General features: G+C 36.8%; 1 protein-coding gene across 1 annotated transcript in view; it reads left to right on the top strand.

Moving 5' to 3' along the window:
- The window catches only part of ARMC2 (armadillo repeat containing 2), a 68,645-nt gene that overhangs the window by 27,861 nt on the left and 19,250 nt on the right, over nucleotides 1-21,534 (top strand). The window contains exons 9-12 of the mRNA XM_030946617.1: nucleotides 201-303; nucleotides 2,792-3,012; nucleotides 7,251-7,396; nucleotides 9,572-9,671. Coding sequence (XP_030802477.1) covers nucleotides 201-303; nucleotides 2,792-3,012; nucleotides 7,251-7,396; nucleotides 9,572-9,671 — 570 coding nt within the window. The remainder of the gene's footprint in view (nucleotides 1-200; nucleotides 304-2,791; nucleotides 3,013-7,250; nucleotides 7,397-9,571; nucleotides 9,672-21,534) is intronic.

Raw genomic sequence — 21,534 nt, 5'->3', positions numbered from 1 at the left:
CCTGAGTTTCAGGTTATTTCAGTTTCCTTTAATTCTGCATATATCTTCAGTTTGTTTTAATGTATTGTTAGGATTTAAGCTGTAATTTAATATTTCTGTGAGAATACAAGTGTGCCATGGTGTCTGAACTTGTAGAATGTTAGGTGTGTTTTTGCATGCAGATCTTAGTTGTGATTTTATGTCTTTTAATTTCTTTGCAGATGAAAGTAGATGGAAAAAATCTTGTTAGTGTTTGCAAGCTAGCATTTAAAATTTGTAGGAATGAAAACAATTATTTCATCATTCAAAATGATACATTATTGGGTATGTATTCTTTCTTATCTGTAAGTTAGATGTTGAAATTCAACAGTTAAAGTTGTTTATCTTTGAAAAAACATTTTCAGAATTAAAAATTCTGAAGAAAGACTAAAAATTGCCTGCCTAGGTCAAACTGATGGTTGGTCTCGTCCAGTATTCTGTGTCTAAGTAGTGATGAGGATGAGGAATGCTGTTTAGGGGGTGCACAGGAGCCTGTGTGTTTTCTGTGATCTGTTTACCCAGCACTACTCCAGCATCCAGAACTTTTCTGTTCTATTAGGGATATTGGATGGTGCATCCCTGCCTAATCCTTTTTTAGTTTCTATGTCTTTTGTTCATTCATTTGCCTTTTTGGATTTTCTGGTTCTGTCTCCCTCTATGATGTCATAGAACAATTCCCAGAAATTCTCCGTGTGCTGTTTTAAATCTATACATTTTTCTTTATCCCCCTGCTTGTAGTTTTGCAGGATTTATAAGAGTTTGTACAGTCAGTTTACCTTTCACCTTCAGGATTTTTTAAAAGGCAGTCTTATCACACAACTCTGTCTTCTTCTTTTCAAGATTGGGCATGTCAGCCTCTTAGCTCTTTGAGCAGATATTGTGTCATTCAGTTGTTTTAGAAGTCCTTCTCTGAGACTCCAGAGGATCCTTTTTGAGATTTATGGAACAAAACTATCTATAGAATTCAAGCTGTGTCTGCGCCAAATTTTTAGAAATGAGATAATGCTGACTGTGGTGTTGGCCATCATCAGGGAGGATCTTGAGAATAGTCACTGGTTTTTTTGTATTTTTTTTGTAGCTGCTGCTTCACATTGAGCCAATGGTTTTGCAGAACTGTCAGCAATGGCTCTAAGATCTTTTGTGTTTTTAACAGTGTTTGTGTCATACACACCCACCCACCCCTTGCAAATATGAGAAATATGAAGAAAATGAAAGTGTCCAAATGATACTCAGTATTGATTGAAAGTCTTTCTTTTCATTAAAACTTTAGTATGTTTTATTAATGTAGGCCTTGATCTTGCAAGCAGTTATTGCATCTCTATTGGTTAAGGCATATGTGTATATTTGCTTAAATATTTGAGAGTATTCATGGTCCTAAAGCTTAGCACACAATTGTTGTCAGAAATGAAGACAGGCCTTTCAGGTGGCAAGGAAAGGACTCACAGGAAGCAGAACAGGGTTGACTTTGGATACTGAGAAGTACAGTTTTGTAGAGATCAGCATCATACACAGCATTTGAACAAGTTGCATTTTTCTCTCATTTCCATCCTCATTCAATTTTCTTTCACTTGCTCTTCTTTCCCTGTATTTTAAAAAACTAATGAAGGAGAGAGCATTGGTAGGTGTTGTTTTATTTGTTCATTCACTCTTTATGTTTTGGACCCACCTTGTCCCAGATGATGTGACCCTGGCCTATCATCACAGCTGCCCAGATACCTGTTGCAGTCGCTGGATTATAGATTCAACTTCTTTTTCCTCTTCTGTCCCTGTGAACTCTTATGTGCAGTGCAGCAGCTCCAGTAGAAGAAATAAGTTAATCCTTCATCCCAGAATAGACAACTACTGTTCAGGACTCTGTTTGATACTGTGCAGAGCAGGAACCTGAAACCGAGTTCTTACATTGCCACAACCCAAGTGATTTAATTGGTGAGGGTGGGAGTTTGGACAAGAATCTAGAGTGTGTACTTCATTCATATATATATATATATATATATATGTATATATATATGTATGTATATGTATGTACCATTTCCCACAGCTTCAGTTGAGACAGAAAAAAAATTTTAAATCGCTTCAGTTTAATGATACAGGAAAATTTTTTTTTCAGCTGGAACTGAGTGGAACATAGGAAGCAGAAATAAATATCTCTGAATCAGTTACTAGAAGTTTAAAAGTATAATGTTGGTTAGGATTACTCATTTGTTTAAGATACTCCACTAAATTCAGAATGTCTCAATTTGACTGCAAAAGATACCTTGGCCATATGTTAACTATAAATTTGAACATTTCAGATGTCTGAGAGTGGTTACACAAAACAAAACTTCTGTGTCAACTTTACGTACATAAAAAGTAAATCTAAAAAGACTATGAACAGATTTCAAATGTGAGAGTTGAATTAGGCCCCTGTGCCTTTTAGTGCTCCATTTGAGATGCTTTAAAACATTTGATTTTTAATGAAATAGTGGGAAGTACACAAAATTCCAGACACACACAATCACTTTTGCAAATCTCGACTGAAAATTTCAATGATTCCTGCTATGTGTTTACAGCTTACATTGGTTCTTGAAGTCTAGGAGAACAAAAGTCGGGCCCATTCTCTTATTCATCAATAATTGTTTCTTGGTTTCAGTCCAAATATCCAATTTTTCCAGCCCACTTATTAGAAATATAAGAGTTCAATCTGAGTTTTCCAGTTGTTAATCTCTTTCATTACTGGATTGTATCCAATATAAATTTGAATATTAAAATTTCTGAATGATGATTTTCCTTTTAGATTATTTGTTGCAGGTTCTGTGGAATGAAGATCTACAAACAAACCATGAAGCTCTCATCTATTGCATGGCAGCTCTTAAAGTCATGTCTGAAAAGGAAGCACTCCGTTCAAAAATGGTCAGCAAAGGAGCTATTGAAATGTTTCTGGAATTAATGAAGCAGATTAATAACATAAAAGAACATGACACATATTTCTCCAAGCTGGGCCTCTTATTAGTCCAGGTTAGCATTTACTTTTATTTCTAAAAGTATGTACTTCAAGGGCAAATTAAAAATTTAATTAGAGGAGAAAAGCTAACCCTTTGTGCTACTGACAGAATTGTACCTATATTTCAATAGACTTATTTTTAAGAATTTAAATGAAGTTGTTCAGGACCTAATGTAATTACCAGAGATGTTTGTGTGTAGTCAGTTTTAAAGGCTTTAGAAATTCTGAAGTTAATTGAAATATTTTTATACCTAATAAACCAGTTTCTCATTACTACTTTATTGTGCTGACAATATTCTGGATACTGTAGTAAACAGATAAAAATATGTTCTCTATCTAAATTCTTGAAACTGAAATAATAAGTACAAACTGGTTCTGCAATACTCTAGGAGATTACAAAAATCTTTTTTATTACAAGAACAACACCTTCTTATCCAAGAATAATGCATTTTAAAATGTGTAGGGAAATACAGTTGTGTTTGTTTGACAAAATGTTTTTGAAGAACTGTAATATAAGGAAAAAGTAGTTGCAAAAGCAAACACTTTTTGAATCTTTTGAAGGCAGCAGGCTCAAATCAGTTTTCACATACAAAGCACCTTGATAAACGGTGGCTCTGAAAACTAATCCTTGTCCCTAAAACTTTTTAAACTCATGTATTTTAGAAACACTGTGGTATGGATATTGTGTTTACCAAGGATTTGCCAGGTAGATTCCTGGCATTTTTTTTTTAAGTTACTGACGTAATGTTTAGCAAATGGTTAAATTATAAACTTTCAGATACTTCATAGGAAAATACATTGGACAATTTTCTGAGGTAGCTTTTGCGCTAGGTTTGTCAGCTAATTATGCCAGATTTCTTTAATTCTCTACTAGTTTATAAGCACGGGATTTTATACTTTTTGAAATTATATGAGAAAACAGATAGCCTACATCATCACATTACTATTGGTGATTTTTGTCTGTGTTTTTAAATCTTAGTAATAAAACTAATAAATCAGTTTATTTCCAGGATTTTGACTATCTGCCTGACACTCCTCACAACTTTGCAGGAATGTTTTTCTTCTATTATTTGCCTGGGATAAATTCAGGGTTTTTTAAATCAAGGGCTTAGTTTGCAAATGTGCAAAAGGAAAATATTGTATTTTATGCTTTCTTTAAAAAATCCCTCATATCTCTGCTTTTTTCAGTACAAATGGAAGTGTAGCAAAACTGCTTTGTACCATTTGAATAGACTGTCTGTTTCTAAGAAGCTCTTGAGTGTTTTGTGGACAAGTCAGTACTGACAGCTGTCTCTTATTGAGACTGCTCTTTCACTTGTTTGTGTTCTCTTCTATAATAGTACAGATACTTCGGTTTTCTTCCTCTTAGGAGAAAAGTAGTGATTCCTACTTCTATGGAATTCCTGTGTGACTTTCTCATATTGGTTCCTTCAACAAATCCATGTGCACTACTTCCTTCATGTGAGTTAATTGATCAGTCATCATAGACAGATGAACGAGTAGTTCTGTTTTAGGAATGGTTGAAGAAAGTTTCTTCTGTGATCCATGTCTTCAGAATAAAGTTTTCAGAACATACTGCATCTTGTAGCAACAGATCAAATAGCCAGTGATGTACAGAAAGAATGCCTTCAGTTATAGAAAGCAAACTATATTGGAGGAGAAAAACACTTTAAATAGTCACAGTGGTCTCTGAAGAAGCTCTGCTATCTCTTAACCTTGGTAACTGAAGTATCCCATTTAGTTGGGACCAGCTCTTCATTCTTTAACTGTATAATTGCACAATCACCAGATGGCAGTGTTATACATAATCTTGCCAGATCCTTTTTGTGGGAATAAAGTCCCTATCTGGTTTCTTCATTCTTCCACAATGCTTTTTTTGCAGAAGTCATACAATACCAGAATAAAAATGCTAGTATTATTTTTTTTACCTTAATAGAGGGCATGAAATCAGGGTCAACTTTGATTAATTTTATGTTGCTTAACCTAACAGTCTGTTAATATTTATACAAAATACAGTAATGCTTACTCAAAAACCAAGATTTTTAAAGAGTCACCGTCAAGACTTAATAAGTATTCCCTGTTCCTTAATTGAAAAGCACTTAAATGTCTTCTCCTTTAAAAATAGCATTTGTCAGCAGTTAAATTTTCTGTTTGGGTGAATTTGATCTTTCACATGGCAACATAAGGATTAGGACTGGTGGGGGTTGCTAAAGATAATTGTTATGCATTTCTCCCTGAAACATAGGGTCTGCTTGAAGCAATCACAATATCTCTAGAATTCAGCTGCTGTCTGGCTAGCTTCTATTATTTTTCAAACTCTTCATGTTTCAGTTGCACATTAACCGTGTTTTATGGATATATACTTCTGTGAACTGCTGAATGCTGTTTTCTTGCACATTTAAGTGTGTATGTTATTTTGCATTGCTTTTCCTTTCCAATCTGTCTTTGTCTGAAGGTTGCTCTTGATAGAATGTACTGCTTGAGGATTTTGAACCATCTAACTGTATCAAGCATTGAAAAATCTTACTCTCTTTTTGGAGACCTCTGTGCCATCATCTATTGATTTTTTCCCCATTATCCAATATGTAAGTCTCTTTGCTGCAGTGAAAGCTCTTGTCTGGGTTTGGACAACACTTTTAATATGTGGCTTATCCTTAATTTCCTTTATTGTGTCAATTGAAGCTTAGCTAGAATTCAAAATATATCATCCTAGGCTGACTGTGAACATCTTGTAAGCGCTGAATGGAGTCCCCTGTCTCTATTCCATGTGACAATAATTTTTCTACCACAACTTTTGAAAAGCAAAGTATTTGATCAGAATATATTTATTAAAATCTATCTCCAGTATTGTGTTGATTTTTGAAGCATCATGACTTGAGAAGGAATATGCATCTAGAAATCTTTTTTGCAGTTGTTCAGTTAAAATAATAAAAAGTCCCAGGTGTCTTCTTAAAATATGAGTGATATGAAGCAAATGGCTTCTGTAGGTTCAGATTCTCTGTATTATGAATAGAGTATAAATTGCATTTTTAGTGCAGAAGTTAAATCCATTCACATGCTACATGACCACATATTTTTTCCCTCTATGCCTTGCTTCTCCATTTTGACATGTTGTGCCTCCTGTTGCTCCATTACAGAGCATCATGGGGTTGCTGGAGATTTGTAGTCTGCTGCCAAATTTGTTGAAGTAGGACAGCAAATTTGGAAGCTGCTGGAGAATGGAGAGAATATGCATAGAGTCCTATGTACAGAACCTGAAACACAACATCTTAACCCGCTCTTTGTCAAGAGTTTTTCTTTAAAATTAGCAATTACATATCATTGGATAAGCAATCCAATTTAGTGATAAATTGCTTAATTTCCAGAGTTTTTTGTGATAAGAAACAATTTGAACAGATAGTTTTTGTGCCTTATCAAACTCCATTCAAAACCAAATTGAAGTTAATAACTTCACTCTGAATAAGAAAACTTTGAAGAATTCCCATATCCACATAAGATTGGATGACTTCATATTCATTTTGTAGTAAGTTCTGGATTAGATCAAAATTAACTTAAATGTCATTGCCTGTCTGACCTTGTCATTTGAATACTCTTGCCTTGGAAGAGAACCAGAATATTTCAAAATATGCAATAGGTGATGCATTTGTTCATCTACCACAGTTAGATTATGCTTTAAGTTCCTTGAAAGAGAACAGTATCATCTGAAAATATTTTGGTTTCTTCAAATAGACCTCAGCACTTAAGCTTTTCATTTTTATTTTGTTCATACAGTGGATTTCTTTTATCATGCTTAACTTTTAATTTTTTAATTGGAATAAATCTGATTGTGTTTTAAAAGCAATTCATTTTAGTTTGCCGTTTGCAGTTATCATCAAAGTATAATATTATATTTTCAAGATTTAAATATAAATATTTATTGAAGAATTACACAAAAAAAAATACTTTAAACATCCACAGCATTTCACCTAATTCCACTTGGTACATGGCTGTATACATGCAAGATTTTAAAGCATGCAAGATCATGTCCCTCATAGATGGAGGTTACATGCAGGCAAAGACAAGTGTCAATGTTACATTTTCAGTTATCCCAAACACACCATCTTGCTGCCTGCACGCTCCCTGTTGTTATTTATTGGTTTATGCCTAGCTGCAGAATGTTAACAGGCACGCAGGCTGCTTTAGGTGCTGTGAGTGAGATGTGAGCTGTGCTGTGACAGCGGTGGTTAATGAGTGTCCCACCCCCCGTGTGCAGCTGACGGCCACTCTGCGGATCCTGGCCACCTGCGCCCTGGCGCGCCGCCAGCTCAGCCCCAGCGCTGCCATCCCCGAGCTCTGCGTGGCGCTGGAGCAGCGCAGCGGCGACAAGGACGTGTGCGTCTGGATTGTCAGCGTCCTCAGGTACGTGCGAACGCAGCTCTGTGTGCTGGCACGTCCCCCGCCCTCGAAGGAGGCAGGAGCAAGCGCTGAGATTGGAAGATTTACATTGAACTCATTTTTTAAAAGCTCTTTTAATGATATTGTATGTTAATTGTGTGTCTATTAATGCTTACCGAATTGTGTAATTGTAGCCATGCAGACTCGGATTCTTCATCCCCATGAAAAATATTTTGTTGTATTGTGTCATTCGTTGATCCCACTGATCGTGATTGAGTTTTTTAAAGTACCGTTTCTTGTATTTTAAAGCTGCATAAATTATTAGGTATTTATTAATCCTAGTTTAGGCCACGTCTGAAAAAAATTAATGAGAGAAATTACACAAGGAACTGTGTATTGTGAAATAAAATACACAAGAGGGAAAATGTGATCAGTGTTCATTGTTCTGAGCTATTACAGAGTGTTTGAGGAGATTAATCCCTGGGATCAGGGCTTGAGTGTGCAGATGGAAGTGCTGAAAGAATCTCAGTTTTATGAGCAGCCAACGGCTGCTTCCCAAGTTGGGCTTTTTAGAGGGAGATCAGTGTGAGTTAGTCAGCACAAAGATCATTTTGTAGTCTGAATGGTTTCTCAGTCAGAAGTCTTACAGTTACCAAGCATCAGCTTGCAATATTCAGTGCTCGATGGACTTGCAAACAATGTAAGGATTTGGAAGAAGTTGTGAAATCAGCTGTTGGTAATTTCAGGAATAATGGGATTATAAATGCAATTTATGAATGATGTGCTGGATGAAGTATTTGCCATTGCTGCTTTGTTACTGGACTGAGTCATGTTGCCTGTGGCTCTGTGTTCAATGAGATTTTGTTATGGGCTTCTCCTGCTGTTCAGGTGCTCCAAATTATGCATCACCTTCTCCTCTCTGGATGAGGCTGAGTTGTGCTTTGAACAGTGGCTACATAAAGGGCTGGCACTCCTTCCTCCCCACAGCTGAAACCAGGCAAATCTGCTCCTTTGCTCTTTGTGCTATCTGTAAAGCATGTGAATGCTTCCCCAATTCCATGCTACCTTGTTCACATATGTCTCTAGTTTTGTTCCTAAAAATGAGCTCTTGCAATGATTATAGCACTTTGAGCATATTTACTTCTTCTGAGGAGGGAGCATTTATTTTACTTGGAAAATACCATGAAAAGTGGGATAATGAGTTTGTAATTAAGTGTAATTGATACTTACACTGTAATTCTGATAAGGACATTTACTTGGTATAGAATTCAGTATGGAGAAAAAATAACTTACCTTACCTAAAGTTTCCTGCTGCTTCAGTTTTTTTCCTCAAGATTAGAACTACATGATCCAAGAATACAAATTAGCCATAGAAATCAATTTAATTAACTTTCTGGAAATTGCAGTCACAAAAAAAAAAGATATACTATGCAGTAAAGAGCTCAGATTTGAATTTTGTTTTGTCTTCTAGTAATACAGAATGATTAATCTCTCAATCAACTTTAGGCAGCTTCTTCATAGAGAATGTGTTCAATCTGTTCAGATTATTCATTCAATAAGACTAAATCTTCCTGTAATAAGTTGTAATTGAACATCAACACAGATCTTTTGTGGTTTTGACTACATAAGAAGTAAGATGTTACCCTGGCTTGTTCTGTTATTGCATTTTTATGGTGTGACCAAAGCATGTCCAGTTCCCTGTTCTGGCAATGGGCAAGGTGAGCGTGTAGGACTGGAGCAGCTGTTGGGAAATGTGCAGAGATAAATCCTGCCTGCAAGGAGGCTCAGTCTCTGTATTTGCTGGTGAGAGATATGTGTCTCGTAGTGCTGTTGCTGGGCTCTACTAGATGTGTGCTAGGAAGGGACCCCTCATTTCCTCTTGTCTGAGCTCCCACATCATATTGAAATTCCAGTTCTCCCCTTTAGCACTGAGAAGTGCTGGTGTTAGCATACTGTGCCCATATGGCAAGCAGGTTGGGAAGCTCCTTATGTTTGCTTCTTCCTGTAATTCACTGTGCCAAGGATAGCTGGACTTCTGTTGTGCTCTTATATAACTGCACATGCCTCTGCTAGAAATCAGAGTATTGGCATTCACTTCATTTGTTGGAAAATACAGCTCTGAGAATCAAAAGTGACTTTCTAAAAAATGTTTTGTGGAAAAATGTCCTTTCATTAATTAATTTATTTTTTTCTTTATAGCAAACTTTCTACCTACAATGACTTCTGTGCAGCTTTAGCAGACTGCTCCAGATGTTACATTGTATTTTTAGCCCTGCTAAACAAATACCAGAAGCAGCAGGTCAGTTTTTCATCTCTTGGTTTTATATATTAATCCTCTGATGTGTCTGTGTATTATTGTGTATAAGCTTGTTTTCAGTGTCCTACTTTTATGCATTTACCAAATAAAAATTTTAAATGGTTGACAGCATTTCTAAATAGTAAATAATTGTAATGAAATAATTTAGATTAGAAAGTCAAAGCAATGCAGCAGACATTTGATTAACTTGTCTATCCATGTGTAGAAACAGTCCTTTGAGTACCTATTTTTTTTACTAGTTTTAAGAAGTATTTTTTAAAGCAAAAAGCTATTTGAATATTTAATTGCTGGAAGTTGTTGGGCTTCCTCCTGTCCTCCTCAGCTGCAAAAGAAGTGTGACTTTTCTAGAGCTAATCAATGTGAAAGCAGAGGAAAATATGTTCCTTGCTGTCATGTAAACAGGGGAGATTTACTCAACCCTTTTGTGTTTAATTAGTCTATCAGAACCCCAGGAAAGCCGTGACCCTTGTGCCCAACCAATCTGTCAGTGTCCCATTATGGGACCCTTCACTTAGCAGCCCCAGTGGATCTGTTCCACTGACTTATTTGGGGTCACACACCTAACAGAGGAGCCTCCTCCTCCTTTACCCACTGTGGGCAGAGGGCAGTGCCCTTGGAGGACTCACATTAACAGTTTGCAGACTGACACTTTATTAATAGAATTGTAAATGGTTAAGGTTTCAGACTTGCCAGTGATAGTATCAGACTACAAAAAACACATTCAAATCAATATACTAATTTAAAGCAATGTACTAACAAGCTCTAATCCCCCATAAAAGCTGATCTGAGACAATAATTCAGCATGTAGAGATCACATTTCTTACACAGTAGGCATCCCTATGAGGGAGAAGACAGATTCAGCTTGTTGACAAATCCCAGAAGTTACAATGGAGTCTTCCCCCATTTCTCCCCATTCTTAACTCATTTTTATACTATTTCTTTAGGTGGAACTTGAGTGGCTTTGGTCATACCTCTTAGTCCGTGAGAGGTGGTTGTACTAGGGGGTGGATATCTCAGGATAGTACCTGAGATAACCTTGGGATGGGGACATGTGTTAGTCCAAGCAGAATGATTTCACAGCAGTTGCTGATTCAAGAGCCGGACATTTTCCTTTATCTCCCTTGGTTTTCGGTGGGGCTTATCAACTAGAAAGTACCACTGAGTTCCCTCCTCTGCAAGGGTTTCAACACAGTGCCTGGCCATGGTGTCTCCATTCTGCTCCACCCTCTCTTGGATCCCCCTTAGATTGCATAGTGTGTGGGAGGTCAGATATGCTTACCATGTTTCATCCAGGGAGTACAACTGTTTTTCCCTGTGACTTCCATACCCTTATCTTCTTACCCTTAGTCATCTTCCCATACTCTCGAACTGCATAATTATCAAAATGTATTTCTCCTATACCAGAGAAAACCACATGCCTGGAGTACTGCATTCGGGATGTTCATGTAGAAATAAATGTTTAGACTTTGTCAAAATGCCTTGTATCATGAAGTAAAATTCTGAGTATAGTTGCTGCCAACTTTATTAGAACTCCAGGGGTGTTGCTCTATTGTCCTGCTGTATCACAGTGATCTTTCTTACATTTACTGAAGATAAAACTCAGAGCTCGGTGCAGGATCCCAGTCTTACAGATTGATGCATTGGTAAGAGTGGAGTGCCCTATGTAGGGTAAATTACTCAGCCCTATTGCCAGGTAAGTTTTAAGAAGAAAATAATTTTTATCTGAAGCATAGATAGTCAAATGTGGAACAAGGTTTCAAAACAGAGAATATTAAATTACATTAAGATCCGTCTTAAAAGTAAGGAACTTTCTTGGCTGGTCCAGCATCTAAACTAGTTGGAGATCATTTAGTTATCCTACTCAGTTTATCCCAGGGTTAGTAATTCTTGGGGATTTGTTGGAAGGAGGTCTTTTGGGTTTGCTATCATTGAAGGGAGTTAATGAAGGTAGCTGGATTGGCTGTACTGAACAATATTCTTTGTCTTGCCAAATACAAAAATAATTTGTTCCTTTCCTGTTTACAAGCATCCCTGTTTTCTATGATAATGCACATGGAAGAGGAACAAAGATTGAGTTGTTTTCTTCTTCTAAATATCTGCTGTAGCATATCTGAGTATTTCTAGGTTCTACTCTCTTGCATAGCTTAGTCTTCAGAGACAATTTAGTAAAATACTATGTAAATGCTATGTAAATAACATGAAAAATGTCAAAGGCATTATATTTTCCTAGATTTATAGTTGTTCTTCCTTGTGACCATTGTATTAAAAACTCAACAAATTGTGGAACTGAGATTAAGGATCTTTAATTGAGTAACGCCTTTCTCCTAAACTTAATCTGTCATTTTAAGGGTAGCTTTTCTCGGTTCCTGAGATAATAGCGCTGTGTCATAATGAATTGTAGGTTCATATCTACCTCAAATTGTTATTATTGTAGTATTATAGTATTCAGAATTTAGCTTCTTATTTGGCTATTAAGTGGTTTCTTCACAAAGTTAGCATTGCATTTTTTGTGTTAAATTGTCAGTTGTTTTATCAAAATACAAATGAGAAAAGAAGTAGCTGATGTATTAGAAAAAACCTTAGCTATTACATTGTGTTGATTATATATGCAATGTCTTCAGAATAATTGTCTTACTGCAGTTTTGAAACAAGCATGCAATTGTCAGTTGTCAGCTTAGTGAAGCCCTGCAGAAACAAAAAGAACATAGATAATGTAATGCACCACTTTTTCTGTAGTATGTAATAAACACTTGAGCTGTGTGGAGTGCAAATGTTTTTCCTGAGGTGGCGTTGGCACTGCTAATCTTTTTTTTTAAATGCTGACAGCTAATGAGTTACAGTATGAGTTGGTATGTGTTGAAAATAAATGCAGTAACAGCAGTGTGAGTAAAATTGTCTGCTGTGGGAAAAATTAAAGAGAAGGAAAAATCATCATTATTAAAGCATTAAAAATCGTCACGACTAAAAACTGATATGTGAAGAAAGGAAGTGTGTGTGTGTGCACGTGTGTGAGTTTTTCTGAGTTTTCAGGTTGCAGATTTTGTGGGATCAGGCTTTTTACTGGCAGTCATAGCAGCTAGAAACACAAGGGAAGAAATAGAGGAAAACCAGCATTCAGACTTTCTCAAGGGCTGTCATAACTGTGACTTTAAAGGTAATTATTAAGTACTGCGAAAGTAAAAATGGGAGCACTGGAAATAGGCTTAATGACTTGCACCCATACCACACACTGAATTCCTCAGTTGCAACCCAAATAGTCTCTGTTCTTTGCTCCACACTGCAGTTATAACTCTTTTCCCTTTTTTTCTCAGCTCATTTTCTCCCTTGGGTGAAGGAGTCAGAAAGAATGGAAGAGTAATGATTGAACTCTATGAGGCAGACTTTTGGGGAAATTGAGTTGGCAAGACTTGATAATACCATGTGTCATAGTCTTAGGTAGGGAATACAGAAGACTGGAAAAGCTGAATCTTCAGGGCAGGACTGGGGAAGTCAGCTTTTACATACATACATACATCTGAAGCATGCATTCATGGTTGGCTTTGGACCTTAACTTGTGTGGAGTAACAAAAAAAAATCCTTAATGGTTGCCACATGCTGTCAAAACTGTCAGAAGTGTTTGTGCAGTGTTTGTGTAATTCCTCTGTCTTGCAGGATAAACTTTGAATGATTATGTTTCTAGTCAGCATTGTAGACTTTTGCCCATCTCAAGAAATCTAGCGGGGTTCTGTTCCACTTCCCCACATCATTATCATCTCTAAGCTTTCCAGATAAACTGCATCAAGAGTGACTTTTTCAGGCTGTGGTAAATGTCACAAGTCACAAGCAGGCCATGCTTTTGGAACAGAGACATTGACTAAATAGGACAGTAGCTTCTGTCAATAAGTCAGGCACTACCTGAGCTTAGGTTGCATTTTGGGGCCCTGCCAGCTTCTGTGTAATGTTTTATCAGCTAGGAGTCTGTTTTCAATCCTAAGAGCACAAACACAGGGTGTGATACTAAAATTTGTATAGGAGCAGTCTTATGCCTGTTGTATAGAAGGGTCCCCTTACACTTTAGTGTTCCTAATTTTGAAATTGGGAAGCATTTATTTAAGAATCTGACATCACTGGATGCAGTAATTGCCTATTCAGCAAAATGATAATTACATTGAATCACATGAGCAGTTCATCCAGTCTGCTCTTGATACTCAGCAATGGTGAGATTCAGATGTCTGGAGAACAGTAAAAATAGAGCAGGCTTGTACGATACTTCCCGTGTGTACTTACCAAACCTCCAACTCTTTCCAGTTTGGAAACACCCTCAGCCAGCTGTGTATGAAATGAACCTCAGCTGACTTCTTTTCTATGAAATTCTACAGTCTCTCTTCTACCCCATATAAACTTTTAATGTGTTAAAGATCCATTGGGAAAGAGTTGCATAGCAAACAGTTCCTTTTGCCTATTTTGAATTTTGCCTTTACAGTCTTTATTTGATGCCTTGTGGTTCTTGTATTGCAAATGTGGCGAAACCCACTGTTCATTTCACACCTCCCTTGATTTTCTAGGTGTTTATCCTACTCTCTTCAGGTTAACTCTTTTCTATGCTGAGGAGTCCTTGCTTACATAGCCCTTTCTGATAAAGAGGCTGTTCCATGCCATGGTGTATCCATGTTGCTTTTCTCATAACATTTTCCAATCCTGATTCCGGTCTCCTTTTTTGAAAGGAGGAAACCAGAACACAGCAGTTAAGATGTGGCTATATCATAGATATATGTGCCTGCATAAATTTATTTCCCAATAATTCCCAATACTTTATTTGCTTTCTTGATCTGTGGTCATTAAACTCTGTCATTAAATCCAAGATTGCTCTATAGGTGGATATGGTTGGTTTAAAGGCTGTAATTTTATACAGGAAGATATGTTTGCTTTGTTCTTTTCCATAGATCCTTTAATGTGTAAATTAATGCATTTAAATTTTATTACCAACTGACTACAATTCTTTTTCAGCTTTTCAGTCAACCTTCATCTTAGGTACTTTGAATATCATGGTGAAATCAGTACATTCTTCCATATCACTGCCGCTGCCCATTTTCTGTTTATGGACAGATTGAATACAACAAATCCCAGCACAAAACCTTGGGAATTCCACTGGTCATCTTCCACCATTGCAGAAACTGCTAATTTACTCTGTTTTACATCCTCTAATCATTTATCTATGCCAGGACATTCTACCTTTCAGCATGACTCCTTAGTTTCACTAGGATTTTGGTGAATGACTTTGTTAAAAGTCTCCTAGAAAGTCACATGAATATCAGATGGGTCTTTTTTATGCATATTTGTTAATCCCTTCAAAGAACTCAGTAAATGCATAAGTAAGAAATTAGAAGTCTTAAAGCTGATTGTGTCCACTCATTTTTTTGTTCTTTTGTGGTCTCTTCTAATTTATCTGGTCCAGACACCAGACTTTATTCTCACTTGGAATCTTTGCATATTTGTTACAGTTATAGGAGGTTGCATACTGCTGTTAGTAATTAAGCTATTTAATTAATTAGTTCTTTTAGAACTGTTGGATAATTATCCATTCCTGGTGATTGGTTACTCTTTGTTTTGTCAGTTTGTTCCTTAAAGTTGTTTGTGATTGCTTTGCAGTTTTGGACAGATGGTTCTGATGAGCCTTCCCTGGAGAATGCTGTCGCATTGAGATCTCCCAGTTGCTTCTAGAGTGGGCATGAATCAATGCAAAGAACTCATTTAGCTTCTCTGCAATTACATTTTCTTCTCTCAGTGCTCCTATTTTATCCTGATCATCAATTAGTTTTTCAGATTCTGGCAAACTTCCCAGTCCTGATATATTTGAAAAGATTTGTTATTATTTGTGCATCTCTTGCATCAGCTAGAAGAACTGCACTTTTTTTCCATTATAATTTGCACACTGCTTTACCTGGTTGATTTAGCAATCAGTTTGTCAGAAACAATTTATTAAATGAAGAGATGTTGCCTTGTCATCCTCTGTAAGGACTTGTCCACATTTATCGGGTTCACTGATAAATGCCTGGGTGCCTGGCTTCCTTCCCAAATGCATCTACCAGGTAGCAACTCCCAAATCAGCTTATTGTCTTCTGTGAGCAAGCAGGCTTTTGCTTGTGAGGCTTGCTCTTATCTTCCCCAAAGAAAAAAATCTTGTTTCAAGGCTGTTGAATGTCCTTTTTACTCTTGGGAGTGCTGCTGTGGGGAAGGTTGTCACAGGTGAGGCCTCTAACTGCAGGGAATTTTCCCACTGTGTTTCTGGCTTTATTGATTAAGCAAAGGCTTATCTGCATGTGGTGATGCCTGCTCTTCCTGGCTGGTGTTTTGGCTGCTTTATGGATAACTCTGTGATGAGCTCCAGGAACCCACCATCTGTCTGTTTCAGTCAGTCACAGAGCATAAGTCATGTAGTGCCCAAAAGCAACCTCAGGCTCTTCCTTATACAGTGTAGTGCTGCACCTGTGTTTAGTCAGGTACACATTTGCCTTTTAAATACTTTGAGAGTTATTGGTGCTCTGCTCAGTGCCATCACACTCTTCTGAGATCCAAAGGGGTTTTGTATTAATGTTGTACTGGGGGCAGTGGTGTGTTCCTGTGTCTACTGCTTGCTTCTAAATAAATGGTTATTCAGTGCTGTCCCAAGTGTTCTTTGTGGTTTGGTTACTCACTTTTATTCTCTGTGCCATCCCTCATTTGGGCTGAGGACAGCTGTTTGTGTGACAGCACCATACATCATGTCAGAGAGCTGACCCAGCTTCCAATAACCCTAAACTGAAAAAAGGAACCCCAGTCCTTTCCTGGTTATCATCTGCATTGCTTTCATGTCTACTTTGTTGAACAGCCATACAAATGCTTCCTTGATCCCAAATACTGAGGCAGCAATGTGGGAGAGGAAAGGAAACTGATCACTAATATAATTGATCATTAAAGAGAAAAAAATACAAGATTCTTCTCCAGTATTTTATGTGTACTTGCATATTCATAACTGATCAATCATTCTCTCTGTATTTGCTTCTATTTCCAAGAAGGAAGTTGCAATTCTAGGATAGATATTCTGACAACTCTGAAGGAATTTCCCTGCTGATAAAGGTGAATAACTACAGAAGGTCACTCTTTCCCTACAGTATGATTTCTGACAGTGTGCTGAAAAGTGTATGTGCGGCTTCCTAAAGCTTTAGTTTTTGGGTTTTTTTTTTTGTTTGTTTGTTTGTTTGTTTGTTTGTTTTTTGGCTGAAAGAAAAAGCAAAAATGTTAAGAAAAGTGCAGAATATTTGATCTGTACACTAAGTGTGAAATTATCAGAAATGCCGTGTTCAGAGTTTGTAATGAACCAGTTGGCATGCATCGTATAGAAACCTGCTCCTCTGGTGTATCAAAAGATACAAGTGAGTAATTACTAGATAAGTAAACAATAAAATAATAATAATAATAAGACATTACTGCTTGGTGAGACACATTTATGAAAATATGCTATTGTAGTTTTTGATTTAATGTCTCTAAATGATGCTGGGAGCTTGGGAACATCTATAAAAATAGCTAAAAGAATTACTAGAGTTAAAATGCCTCAAGGAAATTAATTTATCCATGACAAAGGTCAGACCATTAGCAAGCTGCCTATTAATAGAATCTGCACAAGGAAAACATTTCTGTTAGAAGACCAGTCTTTAATCTAGAAAAAAAAGAGCTGATAAGAAATAGGGGCTAATGTTGTTCAAATTTAAAGTAGTAATAAGAATAAAGATTTTAACAAGAGAGATCAGCAGTCATTGGAGCAATGCCATGGAGGATATGGTTTTCAACTTTTTTTTTTCAGTTAAGTGAATTTCTGAAATACTGGTTTTTTAGAGAGCCTACACAGCTTTTCTTCAAATATTGTTCTGGTGACAGTGTGCTTGCTTTTCTTCTTTTCCTTTCCCAGGTCTCCACAAACAAACCTAAGCACAAGTTCTTGATTGCTGAAATTCACTAAGTGCAGATGAGCCCTTTTCTGATAACTTTAGCTGAACAGATCAGATTTTGGGATGTGGGAATTATTGGGTAGGGTCCTGTGGTGTGAATACAGTATAACTGCATTTTACTAATGGTCTCTCCTTCTCCTGAAACGCATTAATATTTGGGGGGGAAGGAGGGTCTCTTTACTGACAAGGTGCTCCCTGCTGTCCCTGTGGCAGAACTTCTCTCTGCTCCTTATTTCACATTAGTTAGTCAGGAGGTTCTCTATTTGGTTTTGATACTTCCAGTGTGTTCTACACCAGTGCCCTCTACCCCTTTTTTTTATTCTTTAAATTGAGTTTCATATTGTGACAGCTGTTGTTTCTGTGGTTGAACAGAAATTTTTCCAGCTAGAATGACACTTCAAGATTAATATTTACTGTATTTGGAAGAGATTAGCTCTGGGTTAGTATAGGTACAGTAATTTTGCCTATAAGTAGACTATTTAACTCCCAAGTTTTCTTTCCAAGGTGCATAATAAAGCAGAAATACAAATTTGGAAGTGAAGTGTAAATTAGATTTGAATGAGAAGCAGGACAGGTGGTAGAATTTTGACTAACTCCACTGAAATTTGGGTAACATGGAAAGCAGATTTCATTTGCAGCTGATGATTCAATAGGAACTCAGCTGCTGGCATCTGACCTTTTGTTTTGTACTATCCCCCTCATTCTGAAGGCCCAGATAAAGTAACAGCAGGTACTTGGCCAGCATTCACAGGTTCTAGATTAGACTGTCCTTCCTTGTTGATCTTGTTTTAGTTAGAAACTACTGACCTAATTTGCTTTCCTTCCTTCCTGATAAGATGCCTGTACAGTCTGTATCTGTGCTCATCATGCTTACACTGAAGGCAGGTGTACTTTAATTGCCAAGATAAACTCTTGTCAGGTTTTGTGACTCAGCAGGTCCATGGGGTACCTTTGCTGCTAGGGCAGGGCAAGGAAGAGAGTTTTAGAAGTAGATAAGCAAAAAAACCTTTCATATTCGTGAGCAAGTGTTTATGTGTCAGTTGCCAGAAGAATAAGAGTTAAATGTTGATGGAGTATGTGGTGCCATTACCACCTCAAAACCCAAAATATCACAGTTTCTTCACAGATAGGAAGCAAATAAAAAGATCTTCTGAAGTTTTCTTGATTTGTTTGTTCAAATTTATTTGTGTAGGTGAAGCTGTGTGGTCTCGTATGTAGCCTTCTACTCAGGTTTTAGTACATTCTGTGTTCATCATGTCTCACATGAATGCCTCACTATAAAAAGATGAAATAACTGAGTGTAATTCCTATCTTTAATCTAGTTTGTCTTTAGTGCAATGCATGTTTAAACTTCCATATGATATAAATTGATCTGATAAATGTAATTTTTCTGTAAGTGTGAAAGAATGTCTGAAATTCCATATGTAGTTAATACTCCAAACATGTGGAAATGAACAGTAATCTCATTTATTATATTGATTTTTTGCTACAGAAAGGCCCATGGGTCTTGCACAGGTTTAGTCTTGCAAGCAGTTTCAAAATATCATGTAGCTTTGCATGTATCTTTTTACACAGCCATTCTAAGATGGTGCTTCTTACTCTTGCAGTCCTTACCCATGAGCATTTAAAGAAATACAGCCAAAAATAATACAAATCCTTGAGCATTGTACTACTCAGGAGAAGTTGTACTCCTTTCCTCTTTGTCCTTGCTAGTTAAATTTTCACTGGAAGATAATGCAACTTTGGTACTATTCTATTAAAGCCGGATGTGCTTAGCTAAAAAAGAAGTATTTTATAAGTTTGTTTTGCTGGGCTGTAGGTGGAAAGCACAGCTGAGATCACACTTCTCGAAATATCAGTTGATTGCTGTGTGGTACCTGTTTGTCTCTTTCCTGATTGGGTAGAGCTGTTGCTGGGCTGATACCATTTTGACCAAAATTAGAAAGTCAATATAAACGAGTCAAACTAGATTGCCTGCTTTTTTCAGTTCTCTCTTCTGATTCATCAGTTGTTTGTTTCAAATTTTTACAGCCTTTGTGAGTTGGGTGTTGTGCCAGCAAAGGTGAAAGCTCTTAGTGGTTAGTCATTAAGAATATTCATAAAAAATTGTCGTGATGACATTTAGAGCCTAACAAAAATGTGATGCCTGGTTTAAAAAAAAAAAAGTGGAAGTGGGTCTTACAGAGTGATATTATTAAATACATGAATGTGAAAACCATTTCCTCACATAGGAGACTGCTGCTTCTCATGTTCAGGCATAGCACTCATCTTCCTGAGAGGATGTTATTGCCAGTGTCTTGTGGCAGAGGCTTAGGACCTGAAACTTACTGATGAAGACAGGTATCAAAGGAGGAGTTGCTGCCTAAACATCTTTTTTTCCTTCAGTATTAGCTTGTATACTTTAACAAGTTAGACTGAGCCTGGTTAACTTATGTTGCTAATACCAGGGAGGGTTCGGACATGTGTAAATATGATGATATTTGAAGAAAAACAGAATAATAATTGTTTAATAAAATTCTAGGTTAGTGCAAGTACAGCAGGTTAGTAGCAAAAGGTAGTTGGTTCTCATGTACTTGAAGAAATGCTGCTACTTTACCTGCACCATTAAGCTAAAGCTACAGACTTTTTTAATTAGTAGATTTTGATGCGAGTGACAGAGGGAAATGTTTGAAGTAGTTTAAACTTGAGTTACTTTAGACTTTCAGAATTTTTTTTTCTTGTCACATACTGATGGGTAAGAAAAAGATGGGGATGTCATTGAATGCCATTCAGTTAGGATCCTCTAGTCTTGCCACTAAAAGGTTGTATGTCAGTATGAACAAAATGAAAGTCAGGCTAGAAAGTGCTTTTGGAGAGCAACTTGCTTAAATCATGAGATCTCAAGATACCTTACAAAAATAGAAAGTAGGTCTCATTCAGCAATGATGAAAGGGTAGGAAGAGCATATAAAATCAGAAAAAAACCCCAGCAGAACACAATGTGAGGTGCAACTACAAAGGGACATAAAAAGAAACAAAACTTTTTAAAGTAAATTGAGAAGACAACAAGGGAATAATTTCTTTAGTGTTCAGAAGAAGCTGAGCATTACTGGCAGGTACTGTGGATAGTGAAGGGTGAAATGCCCTTTTTTTTTTTTTTTGCTTCTTTTTTGAAAGGGTTATGTATGACCAATGAATAATCTCTACTTTAGCCTGGAGTCTTTTGTCACTAAAAAACAAGGTGAAGCATATTAAATGTCATCAAACCAGCTGATGCAATTTACCTTTTGGTGTTTGAAAGGGGATCCCAGTCTCTGGGATTCTGGAAAAGTTATTAAGAATTGCAAGATTGTAGGGTGCCTGTTTTTAAAAGGAGAAAGAGAAGAACTAAGAAATGACAGACCAGTGAATTTAAATTATATTTCTGGTAGAAATCAGGAACAAATAATTCAGCTATCTGTAAGCAATTAGAATGAACAACAACACGAATAAAACCTAATTTGGATTTAACAGTAACAGATCAAGGGGAAGCAGTTTAAGCTCTAAAATGGTTACCAGGCCTAGAAAAGGAAAGGTTGTGGTCTCTTCCTGTCACAGCTGAAACTTTCTTACTTGAAACATTAGTAAATTCTGGCCCATATGATTATTCTAGTTATATAAAGTGTGGTTTTAAGATGTTTTAAGATTACTGTGGGCTTGGTAAAAATAGATGACCTCTACTTAGTATATTGCACTAGTAATTACTAGTAATTACTAGTGGTATCTAGTTCTGTCAGATGTTTTTGATTTCTTCTGTAAATCAGGTTATGAAAATTGGTAGCATAAAAAATTATTTCTAGCTGCTGTGTTTGGCATTCCTTCAGTTGTTCTGGATGTGCTGTTATCTGAATTGGGAAGCAAATT

Source organism: Camarhynchus parvulus, chromosome 3, assembly GCF_901933205.1.
Source record: "Camarhynchus parvulus chromosome 3, STF_HiC, whole genome shotgun sequence".
In the NCBI taxonomy this organism is placed as follows: domain Eukaryota; kingdom Metazoa; phylum Chordata; class Aves; order Passeriformes; family Thraupidae; genus Camarhynchus; species Camarhynchus parvulus.
The sequence above is the reverse complement of the archived record's forward strand: the minus strand, read 5'-3'. Positions and strand labels throughout refer to the sequence as shown.